Source organism: Perna viridis, chromosome 4 (assembly GCF_037379345.1).
Source record: "Perna viridis isolate PV_CMFRI_1.1 ecotype Kerala chromosome 4, ASM3737934v1, whole genome shotgun sequence".
NCBI classification, from domain to species: Eukaryota; Metazoa; Mollusca; class Bivalvia; order Mytilida; family Mytilidae; genus Perna; species Perna viridis.
In genome coordinates, this window is record NC_142448.1 from 33,668,796 (window position 1) to 33,694,941 (window position 26,146).

At 32.5% G+C, this 26,146-nt stretch overlaps 1 protein-coding gene and 1 long non-coding RNA gene across 3 annotated transcripts in view; both read right to left on the bottom strand.

Annotated features, from left to right (window-relative positions):
• The window catches only part of LOC148619836 (uncharacterized), a 37,731-nt gene extending 11,696 nt beyond the window's left edge, over nucleotides 1-26,035 (bottom strand). The window contains exons 1-6 of one of the 2 annotated variants that reach the window (XM_088580165.1): nucleotides 25,983-26,035; nucleotides 23,487-23,575; nucleotides 22,917-23,201; nucleotides 22,284-22,421; nucleotides 21,617-21,964; nucleotides 17,809-18,072 (exon numbers count right to left, since the gene is read on the bottom strand). In XM_088580165.1, coding sequence (XP_088436291.1) covers nucleotides 17,809-18,072; nucleotides 21,617-21,964; nucleotides 22,284-22,421; nucleotides 22,917-23,201; nucleotides 23,487-23,553 — 1,102 coding nt within the window. In that variant the 5' untranslated portion in view covers nucleotides 23,554-23,575; nucleotides 25,983-26,035. Of the gene's footprint in view, nucleotides 1-17,808; nucleotides 18,073-21,616; nucleotides 21,965-22,283; nucleotides 22,422-22,916; nucleotides 23,202-23,486; nucleotides 23,760-25,982 lie in introns of those variants that run through there. The other variant, XM_088580167.1, reaches the window with a different exon arrangement.
• Nucleotides 511-12,757, bottom strand: LOC148619837 (uncharacterized). Its single transcript, XR_015921657.1, has 4 exons — nucleotides 10,240-12,757; nucleotides 8,468-8,761; nucleotides 2,560-2,767; nucleotides 511-880 (listed from the first exon to the last, which is right to left on the bottom strand). It is a non-coding gene; the product is annotated as an uncharacterized LOC148619837 (long non-coding RNA).
• Nucleotides 26,036-26,146: the final 111 nt, after the last annotated feature.

Consider the following 26,146-nt stretch of genomic DNA (forward strand, 5'->3'; position numbering starts at 1 on the left):
CAAATATATCATAAAGATGTATGTCCCATACCTTGCCGAAAAGAATTATTTCGTTTATCCAGACAATTTGATTTTGACTATAAAGATAACAGACGACGGATATTCACACTATCATCAATATATAATCTCTACTATTTTGACCTCTTTTTTTACAAACTTTGCAAGGTGATAATTTTGTGCTCTGTGTTTGTATTGCCGTATATCGGAAACAAATAACCTTAATATTACAGATCTGTTTTAAAATATCACAACTTGATATCTTCAGTTCTTATACTGTTCTAAATCTAATAAACCTTATCACGTGTTTTGACAAATTAACAAGAACATTTTAATTACAAGAACATTTTAATGACAAGAACATTTTAATGACAAGAACATTTTGCAAGAAATTGAAACAAACAATTTTTGTTTAATGTGTATTATTTCTTCGAAAGTAGTAATATTGTTTATGTAATATCTACAACAAAATACTTTGAATAGAATAATATCAAAAGGTATAACAATCACCACACATAAGAGCATTTTCTTTCTCAGTTATAAGTTACAACTGCATTCCATTGGTTTATCTTCAAACAGGTATTTTCTTTTATTAAAGAATGGACAATTTTCACAATGAAATAAATCTGTCCTGTTAGTACCGGTACAAACAAAAGATATAACAGACGTCACATAAAAGTTTTAGAAATATCTGTGATCAGGTAAGTAACTATCCACTGATGAATCTTATACAAGGTCTTGAACTAAAGCATATCATATGGCATCTGGTATGCACAATTCTTTTGCATAAATAGTTAAAAAAACAATCAAGTCTTTGAATAAATAATCTTGTATATAACTGGTATCTTGGTCTTCATGTAACTAAGGCTTGCTTTCGGTAACCCTAAAAAAAAATAACTCAGAATATGAACAATGAGGTACATCATGCAATTTTTCAAAAATGTTCAGAAGTTTGTATGTACTTTTACCATAGTAACAGTGTATATGTACTTTTATCATAGTAACAGTTGAAGATTGTTCGATGATTTGTCAAGCTTCAAAAACAAGACATTTTTTAAGAACAAGCAACAAAAAATAAGTTCATTACTGATATATCTATCTTTTAATGAATTTCAATTTAACCCTTTTTCTGGTCTAATCAGAGTATCAGTTATATTAATTGAGATAAGACTTCTAAATATTAAAGTTAACATTTTTCATTCATGAATCACAATGGTAATTTCCATTAAAAATCTTCATAAAATGAATGTAAAAAATGAATGTTTGAAACAATCAACCTTGACAAGTTATCCCATTTCTACTGGTATATATCTTGCTGGCATTTTTATATATAGAACTCTAACAAATAGGCTTCTGGAACAGGATTATGTTGCTACAAGATTGAAGTCATGCCTACAGAAGTTTTATGGTCGTCATCATGAACTCGTGGATCGTTATGGTGTATCCATCAGCACCATGAAAAGTGATTTATTCAACGAGTCATAGTTTTCATTTCCTCGTTTGTCTCACCGGACTTGACTTTTTTATGAGCAACTCGGCGGGTGTTTCTAGAAAAAACAGAGGACGCTTACCCTACCGGTGCACCTTGTCCATGCTTCCAGTTTTTAGTGGAGTCCGAGTTGCTCATTTGCTTTTGTTACTTTGTATGTATGATTTTAATTACTTTATATTCTTTGTTGTGTATGTCTGTTTCCCATATCTGGTCTTTGTCCCTGGATTACATTCTTTTGATTACCGCTATAATCTTGGTTCCCTTGATTACTCTTTCATCCACGAACATTGTTACGCGGTTTGGTTTTCGATGTCGAGATAATGGTGTTTTATGGGGGGGAATCTGGGATGAGGGGGTTGGTGTAGTTATCATTTAATTGATGTTTTGCATATCCGGGGTTAAAATCCATACGGTTACGGTTATAATGACAGTTAATCAAACAGATTTTAGAATATTAGTATAGCAAATATGTAGTTAAGGATCCAATCGCATACATTTATTGTAAAAAAAAACATACCACATAATCCATTTAAAACAGTGATGTTATCATACTATGTGCTGATTTGAAAATGTCATATGAACGGAAAACAATATTTTATTTTAGAATTACATGTATATGCCAATTTCAGGAAAAAATGCATCTAAACTTTACAAATAGTTTGATATATTTAGCTTGTATGTTTAGGCAATATTATGTACCATTATATTGAATAACATTTCGATAAATATCGCAAAATTGACAAAAATAGAAATTCATCATTGATCTGCGTTAATGTTTTCCTTAAAGATTGCACTCTAATTCCAATGATTCCACCAAGCTATGAGCGCAAAGGTATTCTCTTGTCCAATCCAGACTCGCCAATGAACGAGATCGATAGAGAGCGACTTTTCAAACGCTCAAACTGGGATGTAAGATGACTAGAAATGCATTTTACAAAACATACCTACTCCTCCAGTGAACCAATTTTTTGCATTGATCCTTCTCTTGTACTGTTGAAGCTATCTATAGGTAATGATACGTTTCACTAAATAAAACTAATTTCCACATTCTCTATATTCATATTCCTTACCCGAATACAAAATCCCCATTCCAAATCCTCACTCCCAATCCAGACATATACCATTTTTGTTGTTATATACTTTGAACTTTTTGTTAAATCATCTGCAGAAATAACTGTTCTGGTCAGGAAGGTTGCTCACAGATTTAGATCAAGGCGCTGTAACGTGTGTAAGGTCTGGTGTGAAACCTCATTCATATTATACTCAGTTAAGAAATATCTAAATGCAAATCAAAATGATTTTTTTTATTTAGGATTATAGAAGCCCCTCGGTGTTAAATAAAAACCTTCTTTAGAGATGTGCGAGTTCAATGACTGGTTGGATATTTATATTCAACTACTCAACCCAGTAGAATATAGAGCAGTAACTCTGATAAGACTCCTACGGTAAAAGTCTTGAATGAAATTTCCTTCATGTAATTGTTAGCGTTATATTGGTATAAAAACATCACACAAACAAACAAACAAAGAATAAGATACTTTCTTTCTTCGGTAATGAATACTTTTTCTTAAACCATGTATTAGTATTCCAAATAATGATTGAAACATAATTTTCTTTCTATTAACGGATGGAATGTATACCGGTGCCCCACAGGTACTGCTACAGAATTGGGGGAATCTTCACTGTCATACCCTAGATGTCAGAAGAAGAGGGAACGTGTAAATTTTTTTCCAAATCTGGACAAGTAAAGATATCGTGCACCATATTTCTAAAACACTACAGTTTCATGGCACTAATCGGAGGAGTTTTTAATAGCTGTCGTCAAATACCGCCATTTATTCATGCACATTTATAACATTACGTATATTTCATCACTCTGTATGTTACATTACCGGTAATTGGGTTACTTTGTATGTTTGTTCTTGGGTTTGGTGTAATAAACGTATACTCCTGCATCATTCATTGCATTATCATAGGCAGTTTATTTCTGTACAAGTGGCAAGATTTGAAAAGTAACAAGACATTTTGAGAGGTCAACAGTAGCAACTGATATCTAGCATTGAAAACTTAAACTGAAAAAAGTAATCTACCACAGTTGAAGGTAACTTTTTCCGTTTTGCCAGGTCGCTATTTTGATGACGAATATGATTTTACGCTTTATTAGGTGTCATGTCTGTACAGGTCGAGCTTCACGACACCCAAAATGTAAAACTAGTATTTATTTTAGGGTATTCCAGTTTAACAAGGTCAAATGTTAGGGTTAAACATTAATCGCCTTAAACATTTATTTTTTCTGTATATGTAGAGGTGAAAGAATGTGTTTTCCTCCTCCATTTGCAATATCAGTTAGTCTTCAGGCGAAAACATTATATATAAACATGCGTACGTATTTTAAATCTCAACAGAGAACTGCATTACAGTATAAACATTTCTCATAATTACTTTTAACGTTCAAATGATATGAAACAAAGTTTATATTGAAATCGAAATCAATGGTGAGGATAAGACGTCCGGAACGTGCTTTAGGGGACTTCCAGGTTTTCCTCTGTTATATATCGCCTTATTTTATTACTTTTTCTGGGATCTCGCCAGCATATTCCTGATGTATACTCTTTACTGAGGTCTAAAGTGCCATATTATTTTACTCATCTTCATTGCATATCAATTGGTAATGGAAAGAAAGAAATTTACCAAATATACTTTTATAAACATCAATTAAATACTGGGCCTAATATATAGTGCATTCCAAGTAAAAAATATCTCAAAAGGAAAAAGGACCAGTATCAGTGAACTAAAATAAGTACAACTATACATGATAAGTCCAATCCTATCATCTTCCACATTTGTTTTAAACATGAGATCATTAGAAGGACCATGAAGAGTTCTAAAAACCAAAAACTGGCCTCATTTGTGATTCCAAACGGGCACGAAAACTAAATATTTGGATTCCGCATCCCCCCCTCTGAAAAACCAAATGCCATTCAAATTGTATATTATTAATATCAATATTTGTAGGGAAAGTCGGTTTTCAATACAAAGGGCAACATCTTGTTATGTACGCTTAGACACAACTCAGGGTAGATAGGTATATGTGTACAGTGTTTATTTGTTTGTTTGTTTGTTGGGGTTTAACGTCCGAGCAGCAATATTTCAGCTATATTCAGACGATGAACAAGAAATTGATGATAAAATGAACATGAAATGATGATGAAATGAAAAAGGGATGGGACACAAGGACAATGGGGTCGACAAATTTTGATTGCCACTGGAAATAGGGAGAGGTGGGTAGGGTCGAGCAATTTAGCATCCTGTGGCGGAGCCCTATGCTTTCTACTCCGGGAGAATACCACAGTAGGGTTCTTTAACGTGCGAGGAACTTGGCACCTTTCCCAACACGATGCACCACTATGGTTTGCGGTCAGGTTTTCCGTATTATAACCTGACAATCCCAGCATGTAACACGCCAGGGGTACCCCATTCCACCACCTGGGACACACATCCCAGTTGCTCGGTGGGCAGAGCGCCCTAGCCCACGGCTAGGGTTCTGAGCACTATTTAGTCGCCTTTTACGACAAGCTTAGCGCTGCTGCAGGCCTATTCCTTTAACACCCGGACCTGCATGGGGCTGTACAGTGTTTTTTTGAGGAATTGTTTTGAGAAAAAAGTTACTCACATAATTGTACTTTTGGTAAAATCACATCTCGGTTTGAATTTTTCATAAATGAAATGTTACTCGACGACCATTACATATAATAGAAGTTTAGGAACCTTATCTTAAACTTTATTTTGCTCTTTTTCTTTGGCTCCGGAATGTTGCCCGAACGGGATCTCAGAAATTATAAGTAAGGTGCAGACTTCCCAGTGTACAGTTTTTAGGAAGTCTGCACCCTACTTATAATTTCTGAGATCCCGTTCATGTATTACATGCACAGGAGCCTGCTCTTTTTAAAGCTTTTTTTTTCAATAAAGCTGTGTACACTGACAATGTTTAAGCTTGTGTGAGCTTAAAATTCATGTACGTTTTGTGAACGTTTACAATATACAGATAAAAGCTAAATACGCGTACTGTATTTTATCTTCAAAAACATTTACTTGACGTGTTTCCGTTGGTGAAACGATACTGATGATGAATCATCTTAAATATTGTAGATATGTTTTTATTTTTTAAAATTTATAATCCCTCAACTTTGGAATTTCAAACAAATATGTCGCTCCATTTGTTAAGATTTACATTTGACTTTATAAGTACTTTTCCGAGTTGCTCATTTGCTTTTTTTACTTTGTATGTATGGTTTTCGTTACTTTATGTTCTTTGTTGTGTATGTCTTTTCCATGTCTGGTCTTTGTCCCTGGATTGCATTCTTTTGATTACCGCTTTAACCTTGGTTCCCTTGATTACTCTTTGATTACCGCTAAAACCTTGGTTCCCTTGATTACTCTTTGATTACCGCTATAACCTTGGTTCCTTTGATTATTCTTTGATTACCGTTATAACCTTGGTTCCCTTGATTACTCTTTGATTACCGCTATAACCTTGGTTCCCTTGATTACTCTTTGATTATCGCTACAACATTGGTTCCCTTGATTACACTTTCATTCAACTGCAGCTTTTAATTAACATAATCAGGTCAATACGGTAAGGATCACTTTATTGGAGATTTCATAGAAAGGAGTTATCGAAATTTAAAAAAAAAATAAAGCACATTGAATTAATTTCCTTTCCATCAAAATAATAAATACATGTATGTTTTGATTGAATTATTTGTCTTTTCTAAAATACATTATTACATATTTAAATTATCAGTCCTGTCATCCTAAATCGTGCAAAAATGCTATTCCCAAGTGACAAATTCTGAGTCTTCGCCGTATTTGCATCGACAACCACGATTTCAGGGCTCATTATGACATGATGGAAACCTTATTTGTCAATAGTGGCTATCCTAGCAAAGTTTTGAATTCGGCGATCCTATTGCTTTCCCAGGTTTATAGATCTGAGTATATGAAAAAGATGTTGAGAAACACCTATTGCCGAATTTATTAACCTATATAAAAAGGTAAAAGTCTGATAACAGATACTGTTACAATTTCATTCAAGGGTGCACGAGACATCATGCCAAATACAAAAGAAAAACAAGGAAATGTACGTGATCTCCATGTTCATTATATCCTAGAACTTGGCAGTCGATGAGGTTATCACGTGCTAAGTTAAAAGTTGGTTTCACTTGTACACCCGTCTGTACATCAGAAAACGTCACTAACGCTGTGGTTTGTAAACACTGAATGAGCGAGACATGTTGGTGAATATTTAGGGAGACCAACCTCAGTTTTAATGACACGAAAGTAACTGTCTTTCTGATAATTTGTTCAGATTAAAAAACAGCGACATTTTTAACAATGGATCATCAGAGGCTTATCCCTTTGTTATGAATATTAAAACTCGCATTATTTAGTTTTCCTATCACGATTATCATAAAATACGGATTTGATAGAACGTTCACAATAGTAACATACAACTCCTTTATTGGTTGCTTGGCAATCTCTTACTATGATATGGGGTTATTACATGAATTTCCTTTATTGATTGCTTGGCAATCTCTTGCTATGATATGGGGTTATTGCATGAATACTGGGGAATATTATCCCGTGTAAAGTAAATACATTATACGAGGGATAATATTTCCCAGTATTCATGCAATAACCCTTTCATTGTATAGCAATATAATTCACTGCTGTTTAATTTGAACTTTCGTCACGGATAACGTAACAAATTTTAACTATATTTGCACAAGTGCAAAATGGAAATTTACTGCACGTTGACGTTGCATTGCTTTTTACGGAGAAATTATATTGCTATATAAAAATACCGAACATTAATCCAATCCATAATCAAGTCAAGTTCAATATATATATTCTGGCAAAATATATATTACACCACCGGAGCAGCAGGTACTGCAATAGTCCTGACTTGGTTAAAACATTTCAAACACGGGCTAAAGCTCCCTCTTCCATTCCAATGAGATTACAATCTATCATGTGGTAACGTAGTTTAAACAGTTTAGAGGTCAAAATGTTGTAGAGAGCTAATTTTCGGAAAGCTTTGGAATGTTAGGTTTTGAAGTAAATCTTCAGAATTTTTAATTAATGCCACTACGAGAGTAGGTGGTTTTGTAACTAGCTTGTTGTCCTTCCTTCAGTGCGGACAATATTTTTATCCTTCGTGGATTAGGATGAAGATCTTGCATAATACCTTTCTTTGTATGGATTCTTCTATACAAAGAAAAGAACTCTAATAAATAGGTTTCTGGAAAAGGGTTATGTTGCTACAAGATTGATGTCATCACTGCATAAGTTTTATGGTCGTCATCATGAACTCGTTAACCGTTAAGGTGTATCCATCTGCACCACGAAAACTGATTTATTCAACGAGTCATAGTTTTCCTTTCCTCGTTTGTCTACCCCAGACTTGACTTTTTATGAGCAACTCGGCGGGTGTTTCTAAAAAAGCGGAGGACGCTTACCGTATCGGTGCACCTGGTCCATGCTCCCAGTTTTTAGTGGAGTCCGAGTTGCTCATTTGCTTTTGTTAATTTGTATGTATGATTTTAGTTACTATATGTTCTTTGTTGTGTATGTCTGTTTTCCATGTCTGGTCTTTGTCCCTGGATTACATTCTTTTGATTACCGCTATAACCTTGGTTCCCTTGATTACTCGTTCTAAAATTTGTAAATTCAATACAAGTAAGGTAAGTCCTCACATTTTGTTTCGATGTTGCGAGAAGACAAGAAGGACTTACAGTTGTAAAGGATTTCATCTTTGTCAAAAGTTGATCGTTTGTAAGTGGTATTACCTGGGATGTTACTATCAATGCCAAGGATACATTTTACTGATCGATCAGTATACTGTCTGAATAGTTTTAACCATGCTACTTTTTTCTGATGGCACGGAAATCTTTAAATGTAATATTTTATCTTACTTACCCATACAGGTCTTTGGTACACACAAATAGGATATATCCAGATATTTATTTTTTGTCCAACATCAAGCGGGTTTTCCAAATGCTTTCTTCGTGACTTTCAAATCGCAGAATGGTTGACTTCCACATTGATCATTTAAATAATCCAGTGTTTCTTTCTGTCTTTTGCAACCAGAGATTTCCTTACCAAATGTATATGGGAAATGCATAATATCATTGCGCAAGAGATTTGCTTTGATGAATTTTATAACAGTTTCTTCTTTGCAGTTTATGATAAGTGGTTTACCTTTGCGCACAACTGAAATAGGTACTTAAGGTTAAATATCAAGTTCCACGCAGCGACAGACGTTCGTTTCCTCTCTTACTAACCGCTGCAGACAGGCCTTTTGAATTTTTTAGGCGTTATTCAAGTCATACGTCGTTTAACAATGGGATAACTCGCATAAAATCATTCACTTTTTTTCTGAGTTTGCATGGTTCTTGCATTAACTGAGATGGCTGGCTACAGCATCTAGAGTGAATTTTGAACATCAGACGCTGTTTTGGAGCTTGGTTAAATATTTGATTTGTGATTCTTAGGTTGCTTGCTTACAAAAACAAAACTTACACTATATATAATTTACGGCAACCTGGTTTTCATGGTTCGTTTTCGGATAACTTTATTGATGCGTTAACTTTCTAATACAAACTAAAATAAACCTACTTTTAAAATATTGATTTGTACAAAATATACAAAACGTAGTACAAAACGTAGTTAATGTTTATACATTTATCTATTTCTATTCCAAATGATGCATGTATATGTACCACTTGTATTCGATTTACCATAAAACTTCACCACGAGAGTGAATATCCAACATTAAAAAGTTTATGCAATTTACCATATAGTTTGAAATTCTTTAAATTATACCGAATTTCCCGGACTTGCTCTGCAGTAAGATTAAAGCATAGCGATTACTTGAGATGCATACTACTACAGACTTGCATCTTTACATGTATATCATACTGTTTTATTCGAATAGGTAAGATATATGTAAGTTCGTTGAAATGTTTATTATGAATGACTTACAAAATGGAGGAATAGTAGATTGAAATAAATTTGAGATATATAAATGTCTTTGATGGTAAGAACTGACGAGTGGCGTTTATTACTCATAAAACATGTATATTTGCAGATATACATTGAGCAAAATCGCTCTCTTCATAAACTGTAATCACTTAAGTGTCAATCCTGGTAAGAATTAGGCAGTAGGTGAAACATAGTATAAAAAAAACATGATTTAGATGGTTTAATCTGAATTTTTGCACCATCAGAATCAAGGAAAACAGTCAAGATTTTCTTTTCTATATCATGCTGGACTATTGAGTAACAATTTCTTTACAATGAACTGAAAATGAACATTTCAAGGGCAGATAACTCTGTCAAAAACCTCAATTTTTTCCTAACATTCTATTGAGCAAAGCCAGTAATGCAGAGATCAAATCATAGTCTTTCAAATACAAAAAGTATCCTTGAGTGATATTACATTGTCAGATCGGTGGGTTTTTAACTTGCATGTTTCTATTTCTTCTGATTTTGCCTGATTCTTACAAACACTTACACTTTTCAGCATTAACAGTTTCAATCGCGGGAAGAGAGACCCAACGAATTCAGAAATGCTATCCCTCTATAATTTGCAAGCTATGAAAATTGGGTGTCTTTTCTGTGCAATTTATTCATTTTGATTTGCTGTAAAATAAATAAAAAATATAAATTCAAACCAAACGAACTCTTACCTATACTCTTCTGTTTTGTTGGACAAGGGATTTGATTGTAGTCATCAAGACAGATAGCTGTAAATGATCATGTTGAAATTTGATGAAATACTGTTTGATAGGAAAAATGATGATTTGAAATATCAACTATTCACAATTCTACATACTATATTTTTACACCAAGTCTCTATCTGCTTCAAATGTGCAATTGTCTGACAACATTTATTGTGTTTTGTTATAAGCAAATTCTGCTTACAGTTGTTTTTTATTCGTAGTTTTTTTCTTCAAAAAACTTTTGTTTTCACAGAATTTCCTTCATTACACTCTTTATTTAAGTATTATTTCAATATAGGTAAGACTGTTTTAAAAATGGTCTTCTTTTTTATGTTGTCTTTAAACTTTTTCTTTGGTGATGCAGTATACTAAAACACATTAAAACATATACTTAACATGCAAAGGAAATTGGAAAATCAACCACAGTCTCAATATACAATCATGCATTACCATTTCAACATACATGTATTAATAAGATTGAAGGAGTGTTATGCCTTACGTTAGTTAAGATATCCCTTTTTGGGATATATGTACACTCAAGATGTTGATATCAATAAACTGGAAATTGATCATTTTAGGATAATTTATTGCCAATCCTTTATTTTAGCAATCCTTACGGAATTATATATGCAAGATACCCTATCATATGTTATTTTTTCAGCATTGTCACCGTCTGAGGAAGTATTACACAGTGTGTAATGTATACTAACACACGCGTTACTGTGTCAATAGCGGAAGACGATGATATTTATAGTAAGTGACACACTTCAACTTGATGTGTAAGTTCCTGTATCCATCAATGTTAAGATTAATGAATATCAAAAATTATCTTTTATTGGCTTTAAACAGTAATGTTTATTTTAATTTAAAGGCCTTTTCTTAGAAGTATACTCAACATCAGTTCAATCCAAAGTTTGAATTTATAACCAATTTTTACAACATTATATTCTCGATGCAAAGTTATCGTTCTTTGATTCGTTTTGGGATTTTCTGTTTAATAAAACACGATTTATGATGTCTTACTTGAAAGTCTTCTCGTAAAGCCGCCATATTTGTTTCAGCCCATCAAAGTATTTACAAACAATGATCATTGCACTTTTGAAATTATCCAATGACACATGAATTTGAAAATGAAGAAAATTGTTAAATAAACTTTACGACTTTTTTAGATTTTAAATTTTAAATAAAACGAGAAATGGGGTAGGGTATTAAAGTCAAAGAGACAACAACCCAACCGGGATTAAATTGTCAGCCCAAGGCCACTCATTGATCTTCAATAAACGACAAGGAAATCTCATACCACAGGGCAGGCTGCAGCCGGCCCAAAAACATCATTTTACAAAAGTACAACGAAAGAGTATCCTCTATATACTCAAGTAACATAATAAAATAAAATAAAGATGAAAACGAACAAAGACATACACTGGCCAGAAATTCCTGACTTGGGAAAGGCGAAAGGCGCAAAAATACGGTGGGGATAAAGTACTTTGGTGTGATCATAACCCTCCCCCTTTGGCCGCTGTGAAAACAATATCACACCTAAAAATCAGTTCAAGAAGGACCAAGTCCCTTATCAAAACAGAAATTAAGTCGTTATGCTCATAGTAGAAACTTTCTCTGATGGATTTCGATAATGTTAATTTTTAGTGCTTCTTGTATATAATTTAGTTTTGGATTAAGATCTTCCTATATATTTGACTCTAAAGCTGATGAGAGGTTACTCCTTGAAACATATGTACAGTATATTGAAATTTTTATTATATATGAGTGTATTTTTTTTATTTACTGTGACGTCGTGTAAAAAATGTCCTGTAAGGTATAAAAAACTAATTTCGTCAGAGTTCGATGTCTGAAGTTTCAGTCCCTGTAAGAATCAGGCAGTTGGTGAAACATTGTATGAAAAATAAACATTTTGATAGTGTTGATTGATTATTTGCACCACCAGAATCAAGGAAAACAGACAAGATTTTCCATATCATGCTGGACCATTGAGTTACAATTTCATTGAAATGCCCTGAAAATGAGCATTTCAAGGGCAGATAACTCTGTCAAATACCTAATTTCTTCTAAGGTTCTATTGAAAAATGTCTGCGCAAAGCCAGTGATGCAGAGATCAAATAATAGTCGAACGTATTCTTGAGTGATATTACATTGTTAGATGGGTGTGATTTTGACATGCATGTTTCTGATTTTACCATTTTGCCTGATTCTTACAAACACTTACACTTAATTCACGAAAGCAAATTATGTATTCGTACACTATGAGCATTACTTTTTTTATTTTAATTCATGGCTCCATTTGCAAGTTACAAAATATGTGGGTTTTTTTTCTTTTGTGTTCTTCATTGCTACAACCGGAAATTGCACGTAAATACATGTTGGATACGAGTCTGGGCTTGTTAATTTATAGGTGAAAAACAAGAAGAAGGTTATAATTGTAAAAATTTCAATCTAAACCATTGTCTCGATCATACTTGTTATATATACAGTTGAAAGTATACATTAAGTAGTATGACGCTCAGATAGATAAGAATAACTTGGAATTTTGAAATATTGCATTTACTTTGACCATGATTTTCATTCCCTTCCTTTTCGAAATAAGGGTTGTAAATACCAATTTAACACTTAAGTGCGGACTGAGTATTATAATTAAGGTAATGTGTAATATGTTTAAGTATTATCAAAACTAAATACATGTATCAATAGGGAGATGGCACAATTTTTCTATATTGTTTCAGCGAAAACTACGCGTGTTTCACGACATAAATTGGCAAAACACACACACACACACACACTCAATTTTCTCTTTTTTAAAATAGATAGGAATTTTGCGAGGACTATGGCACCTTTTTATAACTCCTTCTGGTCTCAGTATCGTATTAATTTTGCCATACACTTCTATAGTGAAGTGCATATTTTTGATTCAATATTTCTCTACTTTCACTTTCGTTTTGAACTCATCAAAACTTTTTCAGTGGAACATTATTATGTTATTTTGTTCTTTTAAAAAAGTTTGTCATCTTATAGTGTGATGTTTTGTCTATTTTATAAGTCATTGTTTTATATCTTTTGACAAAACATTAGTTTGTAGAGAGGCAAAAAGCAAATGCACAATATTTTTATAGCATTTTTGTTTTGACGTACACCCACTCAAGGACATGCATTGCGATACAGGTACCTTCTACCTGTCGAAACAAAGGGAAATAATCGCTATTTGAGACGAGCTCTCCCCCTATCTTTTGTCTTTCAATCCTTAGTAATTGTTGATATAGTTTTTTTTTCAACTATATGATCCTCAATTTTTTTTTAATTTCTACAGTAAACATCTAAAAAATATCTGAAACAATTAAAAGGTCTTTTCCAACCCAAGTACCTACATTATTTAATATAGAATCCAGGGAAAAAATAACCCCGTTAATTAAAGTATATATAGTCCAATATATATAAGGGCATTGTAAGGAAAAAGCTTGTTGCTTAGGACAAAAACGTCACTACCAATGTCTAAAATATCATATCTTTATTATTTTAGACCTTCCAATATCATAAACATACGGTTGCTAGGTACAAGTTACTTCCGCTTTACCGATATATCGTTATTGTTTTACACATTCTGAAATAAAACATATGGCAACAAGTGACGTTTGTTCAGCAGAAACGTGTTGATATGGACATTAAACTCACTTTTGGTTTAAAAATGTCATGTTTTTATTATTTTGAACCTTTTGAATTTTTGTATATTATAAGCTTATTGCTATGGATATATAAATAAATAGTGATATTCATTCTCTAAATTGTTATCTACACGAAACATTTTCGATCTTCCCTGGTAATGTTTCGCCATCTTTCAGTGTATATTGGCATTTTGTGATTCATGGTCCTAAATCTTAATTTTTTTTTTACATTTCTTTCTTCTAGCACATTGAAATAATGTTCTATTTCATTTTTTTATTGAATTCAAATTTTAATGGAATAGGTCAAAGCGTTTCTGTTTGACTGAACTGTATATCTATTTAACAATATTAATATTCTGAGTAAGAAATACATTTGAATAACCACATTTATTAAGAATGTTATTGGTAAAGTTAAACAACATATTGCATGTAGTGTTACCAGTGTATTTCATTTAAGCAAAGTTGTACAGAATTGCAGATTACCTGTCTTGCTTGAAAGTGATATAATTTGCCCAATATTTTATCAATCGCAATTTTATACGCAAGCCGAAAAAGTGTCTCCCTAATTCACTATAAATCTTAAAATCTTGAGTAGATTTCTTTGCATCAAAAAAAATATTTGTAAAAATTTAAGTGGACACGTTCAATAATAGCAGTGTTGCCGGTGTCCCCGTGTATAAGAATCGACTGAATAATTTTATCAAATAAGTCAAACTGTGATTGAATAGATAGATTATGTAATCTCCCTTTCTTCAAAACATCGTACATAGCTCTGATAGCCTTTTCTGCATTGTGGTTCTTTTCTTGAACAAAGCTACCTGTCTTAGAGAATACTACACCTAAGTGCATAAAGTCAGTAACAATTTTTTATATTTTTATCATCATATATAGATGATAAATTGTTACAAATTCTATCTCTACAAAAGATATGTAACTTGCTTTTGGTTTGATTTAGTTGATTTTAGTGTAAAATCAATGTATGGTTTTCTCAAAAGTACAGACTTGAACAATGAAAAGACCATTGTAAAAAAACATTAAATCATCAGAAAACCGTTAAAACATTGTTTATACGGTAGGTTTTGTAGACCATGTATCACATCTGTCATAAGCAGTGGCTGAATTTTATATGGACTGACACTTAAATAGACTGTAGCATTAAAAATCATCGTCCATCATTTCCAAAATATCTTACCTCGATTAAAAATATCTGATTTATATGGTCAAATGTAGCTATGGAAATGTTTGCCACTTTGCACTTTGTACATTGTGTATTAGTTGTTAACAATTACCGCTTTATGTTAAGCTTATGTAAATTTCTTCTGTTGTACAGAAATATATTGAATGACACTTATTTCCGTATTAAACCGCGTGCATCGTGAAAACCTGTCTCACTCATGTCGCCAAAGAGTCCCATTCCTACATTATCCTTGGGAAATATGTAAAACCCGAAGTTACACTAATGTGCGCTGGATATATCTTGGACTAACGAAAACCTGCATCTGTGAGATTTGATCTGTAGTGGAAAAGGCGATTCGAGAACATAGGAATAAATCAGTATGAGCGTAACTGATACTGATTGCTATTTAGTAATTGCTACAACAATATAATTGCATATTCGAAAAGTAGAATATGGTGAAACATCTGATCTAAAAACGTAAGACATCAATATGTGTGCACCTGAAACAGTAGTACATCAATATATATGTACATGAAACAGTAACACATCAATATGTATGCACCTGAAACGTTTGCATTTTCAGGACTATAATAACTCTTGAGGAGTATGAAATAAACTTGTAACCTTTGGTTTACAAATCAAGATGTTGTTCGAATAATTGAAGCGGGCAAATTGAATTAACTAAAAACACGTCCACGGAGCCGGTTTACTGGTTTTTGGCTCCTCTTATTTAGACTGGCGACAACAAACCATCTTAAAATCAGATATATCAATAAAAGTTTAGCTGTCAAATCTGTGAAAAAGCTCAAATCTTTAACATAGCGCATGTGTACCTTATAAAATTGAAAACGCCAATCGTAAATAAATACTCTGAATGAACAACTGAACGATGCATCCAAAGATATTTGACTGATATTGTATAAGAATTATATACTTCCTTGTATTGTTTCAAAAAGTTTCTTTTTATTTCCGATGTTCAAATTTGTATTTTTATCATTTTACATTTGTTTAAACGATTTTGTATTACGACTGCAGACTATCGCGGTAAACTCTACCGAGGCATGTCAATGTTGATATTAGTAAAATACCGACGACAGAACATTCCAATTTGCAACTTAAACATTTCATTTCTTTTAATGAAAAGAAACAAAACACTTAGGAAAGATTTAAGCAGTAAGTAGACACTGGAAATCAAAATTTTAACGCCCAACTAAGTTGTTTGTTCCGAGTTCAATGACCCGTTAAAGGATTCATTTTAAAGTAGCTCTGTAAGAATCAGGCAGTCTGTGAAACATGCATGTCAAAAATCCATCAAACTCACTTTTACTTCTTCTTCAGAAACAGCTGTAGACAACATAACCAGTCTTAGTGTCTCATTTGGATGTTGCACTTTTGAGATAAAATTTTATAGATTGCACACGAAATAAATACTTTGCAAGAATTATCGTTCTTGATTTGGTTTGATTTGGTTGATTTTAGTGAGAGGTTAAAGTGTAGTTTGCTCAAAAGTACAGACTTATATAAAGAGAAAACAATTGTCACATAAAACTTTAGCATACGTAGACCAAAAAAACATAGTTTGTTGCGTGGGATTTTCGGTACTGTTCCAACTACACAAAGCACAAGTACTGCTGCCGCTACAACCAATTTCTTCTATTTCTGTTTTAATTGTAAAAATGATGAAAGAATAAAAATACGTGAGTAGAGTATCATGAAACAATTCTGAGGCTTACTTTAACATTTACAGAAGTTCATATGTTGGAAATGTATCCGAATAATGTAAAAACTCGTTTTGGTGCAACAAATTTATAAATTTACAGTTCAATTTTAATAGATAGTTAAAACAAAACTATTTTAAACTAAAAGAAATACAGTTAAAAGTAGCAAAAGAAGAAAAAAACTGGGGCAAAACTCACCTGGTGATACCCCGCTTCCCTCCAAAAAAACTGTTAGGATACTATTTAAGTTATTTTAATATTCAGATGGAAACAAAAACAGGAGGTACACAATGCAAAAAAAATGTAAAAGTTTCATAAAATTCCATTCAACAGTTTCAGAGGAGCTGCGAATTAGAAAAGCCCCCCTTTTTTGGTCGACAAATGACAAAGTTAATTGAGTTGCGAACTAAGAGAGAGTCCTTCAGTACGACAGATGATAAAGTCCATGTTTGCAACGGGGACCAAAAAAGTTATTCAGATGAAAAAAAAAACAAAAAAAGAGGTAAAAATGTAAATGTTCCATTAAGCGGTTCCAGAGGAGTCGCGGGTTCAAACAGGAGACGAAAGTAGTGGGTGTTTGTGTTATTTTGGGATCTTCAAATCGATGCAAAATTAGTCTTTACTCACCAAAGATTGCAACATCTGATTCAGATGAAATTTCTGTCTTATCTGAAATATAATAACATTTTTAATATATTTTATATATTATATTTCTAGTATTAGTTAACTCCTTGTAATATTTATCAGTTATTTGTATCTTTCCTCATATGGACAATCTATCAATAAATGTTATGGATGTTATAAAATTGTAATAAGATTAAAATAAGACAATGATGAGGATATTGTCATTAATCAATTAAAGCTACATCGTTCTTTTTAGATGATTAAATTCATAAAAGATGGGAAGAAGAATTAAATCTAATCGAGAAGTTAAAGACCGGCGTTCTTAGGGACTACATGCTGGTCTTACTTGTGCAGGTAAAATGAAGGTGAATGTCATTCCTCCAAAAACATTCTCGTTTGTTCTTTAGTTCTTCAGATAAGTTAAATTCACACGACGTTACACCTGTATTACTACTACATTGGTTAAAGAACTGTTCTTGAATTTTAGTATACACAGGTGTACATTCATTGATAGTAGGTTCGAAGGTGATGTTTGCTTCAGAGGTATTAGCACATGTCTTTATAACAGTGTCAGGTTGCAAAGGCACACATTGCTCTCTTTTTTTCAATTCTACAAAGAATTAGCTCTTTTAGGATAAACCTATGATCATCAAATTAGAGGATGAATATATTTGTTTTTTAGAGAGTGTCCAGGCAAACATCAGGCGGAGAGTGGCACATGACAAAGTTGGTTTTCAAAAGTTGTTCACCCATTTGATATCACAAATGCTTTCTTTCTAAATGTTGAATGTTGGTTTTGGATGAAATGCAACGATTAAAGAGGATAAAATTGCATAGAAAACATTACAATTCATTGAAAAAGGGAGATAACTCTTTAATTCGATCAATACGTGGTTGCTTTGATAGGAAAACTTTAAAATCATTTTCTGAGCAATTCATTGTCGATTCAAAAGAAACATACTTTTTGACATATATATGGTATATTCAAGACATTGCAAAAAAACATCAGTGGGATAAAATTTACCCAGTGTCATAAGATCTGTCTGTTTAATTCATGGACAGTTTCAATTTCATCAATTGAACATAAGTTCGTTTAAATGTTACACGTGGTGTTATCTTGTTTGTTGCATATCCTGACCCTACCAAGCATGTAAATAAAACAAAGAAGAGGCTCTTTAATTAAAATCAGGCAAATCATGTGATATGGTTGGCACAACATGTTTTATTTTCCTTTTTAACTTTGGGCTCCAGTGTTTATATCATACAAAAGGTATGTCAGAAATTTTTTGATTGACATTGATGACTCATAAACTGGTTTAAAATTGCCTAACAAACCAAAGAATTTGTTTCCACAGCATTAAGAGTTATTTTCCTTTTTCAAAAAATTTCAGTGTTGTCTCAGTACTTTTCTCTAATTGATGTAGTTTATCAAAAAACAACATTCAATTTGGAGAAAGGATGCATTTTTGACATTGGTGATTTTGGTTTAAATTAAAATTTGTCATGTGTCACCCACTGCCTGGGTTTTTCATGGCCACCTTCTGAATTCCTAATACTAATTTATATATTTTGATATTGTCAAAAAACTAACTGCATACTAAATCAGATTAAGGTTTCCTAAACAATCTTTAGTGGGGACGTGAGTCATTTAAAAATAAAAATAGTTATGTATTAAAGAAAACAAATACAACTGGCAACTTTGCTTGAAAAGAATTTAGCTAGATGTTACCATAGTCATGTCAGCATAAGGTTATACGGCTGTAATTGTGTGTGTGTGTGTGTGTGTGGTTTATTCTTTCCTTTTTTCCTTTTTTAATTGTAGTTTTATACAAATTGTCGTCGTCTTTGAATTTAGGCAATGTTGTTGTACATCTGGTGTTTTATTGTTCGATGTTGTAGTATCCTTTGCACTCATTCCATTGCGGCTGCTCCAGTTTTTGCATATTGTATGGGATTTAATTGCGTTCCATATCATTCAAATGACTTATGGGTTTGATATTTTGTGATCGTGGTTAATATCGTATAATATTGACGTTCTGCTGTGATTTAGCGTTACACGTTGTGTATGTAGTCCAGTATTTTAATGCTGTTAAATTTGCCTTCAAGTGTCCATTTATTACTATGAGAGATGCCATACAAAAAAATCACTAAGTTGTAACTCTCGTAGTCGATCTTTTTATTTATTCGTATGAATCAGATCTTTTGAACGGCAAGAAGATTAAAGAAGTAGACCATTGAATTTCACTTATCGAGAAATTGCCGATGTTCTCTCCATTATTAATCCTAAATTTTGAGAATATCTTCTGTTCATTTATCAAACAGAACTAGAAATCAAAGAGACTACTGACGCAGCTTCCTCTGCATCAGTGTAAGACCTTTACCTCGAATCTGACGACAGCAGCCATTTCGGTACAAAAATATAGAAGACGTCTTATCGTTAAACATTCATATTTTTGGGAATTCAATACATCACATCTACCAGAAAATATTTGAGATAAAGGATACTATAGACACTATGAAGTCAGCCTCATATCTTGACCTACACAAATACATCGATAAAATAGGAAAACTATTGACCAAACTATACGACAAACTCGATGACTTTTCATTACGCATTGTCAACTTTCCTTTCATCTGTGGCAAAATCTCTTCAGCACCTGGGGACGGAGTTTTCATATCACAATTCATACGTTTTACCTTAGCTTGCCATAACTATTCAGACTACCGCACTTGACTTCTTACTATAGGGCTTCTGGAACAGGTTTATGTGTCTATAATATTGACGTTATCTACAGAAGTTTTATGGTCGTCATCATGGACTGGTTAATCGTTACGATGTATCACTTTGCACCAATTTGTTCATCGTGTCATAGCTTTCACTTCCTCTTTCGTTTTCCCCGGTATTGACATTTTATGAAAAAATCGGCGGGTGTTTCTACCATGTAAACATTCTAATTCTTTTGAATAATCAATACAAGTTTTTATTCCCTTGGCTCCCACTGTATTGCATTAGATCTTACACCTCTTGACCACCTGGATTCTTATATCCAGATCTAATTGAGAAATATTCTTCTTCTGACAAAATGATTATAGATAATGTATTTTCATAATGTCAACAGATTAATTTTCGGTCACTGTACCATGTCGGAACCATTGCAGTGATTTCCAGCCTTCGGTTTTTACCCTGGTATTTCCATTCATTATACGCAGTGTCCTTTTGATTATTCTTTTTGACAATTGTTTTCCAGTAATTTTGTTATTACATTTTATTGTGTACGAACTAAATGATTTTGGCCTACGACATTGTCATTGACGTATAATCTATGCACTATTATACAACTGTACATACTATTCAATACAAACTTTTTGAATAAAATTACCGCCATAAACTTGATTCTCTTAATTACTCTTAAAATTATGAACTTTTTAAAGTCTTTGTATAATGGTCTCAGAATATAGCATTAAAACTTAGATTAGGCTATAATTTTAGAAATTAGCAAACTGTTTACGTTCTAAATTAAGGTTCATTATTACCTCCCGACAAATATGGCCTTAATTTCAGCATAAATATCCTTCTGACTACAGACAAATCTGTGTATTTATAAGAATTTTAAAGCACAGCATCCCCTAGATGTGAAAAAGTTACATTTATTTTATGTAAAATTAAAAACTGGCATGTCTTTTGCTGTTTTAATTTAATTAATTCTGCAGAGAGTGCGAAAATGAGCTATTCAAGATAAAGTTTTGGGATGTTCTCTATTTAACAAAAGTAATCTCTGGTAATTAGAAGGACAATAGCCAACTATACACAAAAGGTGATTTAAACTGTATAAATGAGTGTGATCATATCAAGTAAATATCAGGTATTTGTTTACTTTAGCACTTTATACAGAATTGATAAAATTAACCCTGCAAAAGTTAAGTTATATATATATATATAATTTTACATATACTTGATGTAACTTGTCCATTTTTGGGGATGCTATGCCTTTAAATTTGTCTGTAGTTAGAGGGAATTATGTGGTGAAATTGAAGCCATATTTGTCGAAAGATAACGATGAACCGTAAACGGTGAAACGCAATGGGAATAAAAATTGACTAAACATCTGATTACCTAAACATCGTTTTATGGAAAGTAATTAGTTAACACTTACCATCGCATGAATAATTCAAAATCTTCAAACCATCCAAAGCAATTGTCCCGTCAAAACTTTTGTTTTGTGCAGATACTTTGAACGTTATACTATGTATAGAATTTGCCTCTAAATCTATACTTTGTATTGTCCACTTTTTGTACAACTTAGTCAATGTGTCAATCGGTGTTTGGCTTGACATTTCAAAAACCTTTAATGAATGCTTTGTGTCCGTTTTAAAGAACCAAAATGTCAAACACTTTTTTGTCCATGCAACGTTTTCTGTAACCCATGTTAATGTTGCTGTTCCGTGTAATTGGTTGCGTGCCTTTGGATAAATATACGTAAATCTTCCAATTGAATTAGAAGCTTAAAACAACAAAAATAAAAAGTATAGTTATAAACATACATCAGCTCCTTGTGATAAATTTAAAAACTTTAAAACATTTAAAAATAAACTGGAATTGTGAACTAACTAGAATATAACATTTATGTAAGAACAAAAGCGTATGTTATTATTATATACAATGAATCATATGACAAGCAAATGGGCAGTTATTAAATGTGTAAACAAAAATGAGGGGGGTGGATTGTATAAATACGAATATGAATGTTTGGATAATATTATGAGTTATAATATTTGTCTACATTGCAGAAGAAAAATAGTTAAGTACGGTAAAAGTTTTACACAAATATGTATGATCTGATGTTGGTAAATTGCCTTGGTTGCCTAGTTGACGTCTCCATTTAATGTCATCATTGTTTGAGATATTGGCCACATCGCACCATGTTTCAAAGGTACACTCTTTGACTATCTGATTACGGTCTGTGGGAGGTTACAACATACAAAAGAAAAGTATCCTTACTTGTGAGATATAATTCATCAGTACGGCTTATCTGCATTTCATTCGCCAAACTTTTTGTGCTCTATATTTACATGTATATATTTGGGGAAATCAAACGCTTTCTCGAGTACTTCTATACCACAGGGGAAACTATCCCCCATACACCTAGTTCGAGCTCACAAAGACAGGGCAGGATCAGGATCATGTAATGATGGAAATATTATTTTGTATTTGTGCCGTTTCTGTATATTCGTTGGGATTTGTTTATATTAGTTCGGTGTTTTTTTCACGTTTTATTTAATTATCACAAACATTTCTTTCTATCTTTTTTAGTTTTAAACAATTACTTAAATCTTGAAAGGCTATGTTACTTATTGTCGGACCATCGATAAATAAATAGGTACGGTAAGATACAAATATGAATAGTTATAGGGAAAAGAATTGTTAGTTAATTTTGTTTATAAACAGCTGTATACCTTGGCAAAAACTATGCAAATTGTAGTAGCTAAGAATTTGAAAGACACCGTCTTTGTCCGGAATCATCATTCTATCTATATTACAAGATGTCTTATTGTCGCACTGTTGTCTGACAAAATTAATCGTGTCTGTTGAAATATCTTGTATTCCAGAGCCGTTATTACATTGCATTGTTTGCTTTGAAAGCGATGCGTTCTTTATACTGACTACTTTCTCACTGTCATTACATGATATCTGGGTTCTTTCGGAGAGGACTGCAGTAAAGGTAGCCAATGTGGACACATCTGAAACAAAGCAGTCTTGCAAGAAATGACAGGAATAGCAGGCAAACTTCACATTTTTTTCACATTAGACAAAGTAAAATGAGTTTAAAAGATGGACACTCAAACTCTGCGCCCACAAGAATCACACAAACTAAACTTGTTAAAACACGTTTGACACAGAGTTTTCGCATGGAAACTGTTCATGTGAAATTGTTAAATATTAAATAGAAATTTAATAGTAGCAGCAATAAAGTTAATGAAGTTTAACGGAATAGAAATAAATATTCAAGTTTTCAAATGACTTACTTTCAGTGGCGTTCGCTCGAATCAGGACACACATCAACATTATCAACTTCAAACTCCAAATCAGCATCGTAGATGAGACTTAACAATAACTACACGAAAGGTTTAGTGGATGAGTTAAACATTGATCAGTGTTAAAAACAAATCTGTCGAGTAGATGCAATTACACCACATTTATATCTAAGATCTTAAATTGTTAATTTCCTCCTACCAAGAAAGCGACATAAATATCAAGCTTGTCAAGGTTTATGCAATAGAAAAACTGCTGCATGTATAAAAATATGACAAAAAGTAGACAACATTGTACATAAAAACCTTGCTCATAATCCGGTCAAGATCTAGGACATGACCTATCACTTTGTATTGTTTTGATTAAAAAGGGGGTGCTAGGACGTTATTTGTCATTTTTATGTCAATTTTACACACGAAAATGACAACGTTTTATTTAAAAAGGGAGTGTCTACTTCCTGCACCCCTCTGGGTCTGCCACAATGTTTAATATTGAACTATGAAATTTTAAAAGAGCAACAATTAAATACAACACACATGCAAAGTCCTTTATATATCAAATAAAATGGTATTTAAAGGGAAAATAATGCAATCAAGGAAAATGAATTCATTTTTTGTCCTGAGTATTCCGCTACATTTTGTATTTATCAGAATAATCAAAAGATATGTGCATCTACAAGTTACTGAAACATACACGAACGGAGAGGGAAAGTTTGTCGATAATAATTAACAACATTAATATCATAGAATAGTTTTACATTAATGAACTGGTGTTTCGTTCGTTTGTGTATATATATCACGTAATGGCACTTGTGAAATATTGATCAGGTTAAAAACAAATCTTATAACGTTTGATTATATGTTAGGTCAAAGAATGATCAAGGGAACCAAGGTTATAGCGGTAATCAAAGAGTAATCAAAGGAACTAAGGTTATAGCGGTAATCAAAAGAATGTAATCTAGGGACAAAAACCAGACATGGAAAACACACACACACAACAAAGAACATAAAGTAACTAAAATCATACATACAAAGCAACAAAAGCAAATGAGCAACTCGGACTCCACTAAAACGTGGGAGCAAGGACCATGTGCAGTTTGAATAAAAGTTTGTTTTTTATTCGAACTGATTGGATTAAGGTGTGCATCAATATGTGTCTGGTGTGTCTCCAAACATCGCTCAGTAACTATTTAATGTTTTTAAACCATGGAAGGGAAAAAACATGAGGTAAAAAGAAAAGAAAGTAAGCATAACAATAAAAAATATTTACCTTCAAAAACAATGAGAAAGAAGTTTTTATGAAACAATAACAGAGAAAAGTTGTTAAATCGAATGTATGAACGAAGGAAATGCCTTTTAAAATACACTTCTACAAGTACAATTATATACACTAGACGCAGAGAATAATATACATTATGAAGGTTTGCTTAAAAGGACACCACAACTCAAAACGGTGGTTTCGAATTAGGAAACGGTTCGTGTTTCTTGCAAGATACTCGCAGTGATTCTCGTTTAATCTCGTACCTGGTCTGGTGAAAGACATGGACTGTTAAAGGCTGTAATTTCCGTACAATATGTGTAATTAAGTTCCTTACCGAGTATTTGTACTAAAAATGAGCATTTAAAATGATATTCCAAAAATGAAAGTCGGAACAAGCTATTCAGTGAATTAGGTTGTCAGTTAAAAGTAATTATTATCAAATATAAGTAAACAATATCCCCTTGTGTCGCCCGAATTGACACTTCTAGATGTTTTACTTATGTAGATACCGACTTTCTGTTTTTTGTAAATGTACAAAAATAATTACATATAAAAGTACTAAATGAGTTTGGTAATTTCATTTCTATTTATTACAAGAGATTCTTTTCACGTGTTTCCTTCCATAAATTGTTCCTCTCTATATGTTTGATTAATTGTTGATTTTGATCTTTTTCTCTTTATGCACATGCATTGTTTTTTACCAAACAATAATTTAGTCCAATAGATATAATATATCTGTGTCAGATCACATATAATTTTTTTTATATAAAATCTGAAATATCAAGCGAGAAAAAAATAAACGGAGAAAATAAGTACGGAAACACAGAGGAGCTCAAGCAGTGTAAGTTCTCTCTGCATATTTTGTTTATTTTTCCCATGTGTTAAGGTATACCAGATATAGTAGCCCATAATTTGACTTGTTTTTCGGATTTTTATTTCTGGCTGTTCATTTAGACTAGCCTAGAGTTTAAGTATGGTAATTTTGTTTATCACCCTTTTTCTGGTACACAAAGAAAACTATTAAAAATCAGAATTCTCCTGACAATGGAGGAAAAGCAGCTTTGCAATTGATTTGCAAAATCAGAAATGCATTCCATATCAGTCAATAAGGCAATATTCAATTATAGGTGACAAATTTAATTTATGAGAAAGGCGGAAAGAAATAAGAGCATTGAAAACAAATCAACATATGTCATTGCAACTTAAAACTGTAAAAAAATAGCAATTACCTAGACGGTAAGAAATGAAGTATCACATCGTCTTGTATTCTATAACAGATTTGTACGTAAGTTACACATAGTAAAGCCAAGGAAACACATGTATGTAACTTGTCTATTGTTTCCATATCAGGTTTCCTATCTAATTACTGATGATACTGTTGTTGAAGTTTTCA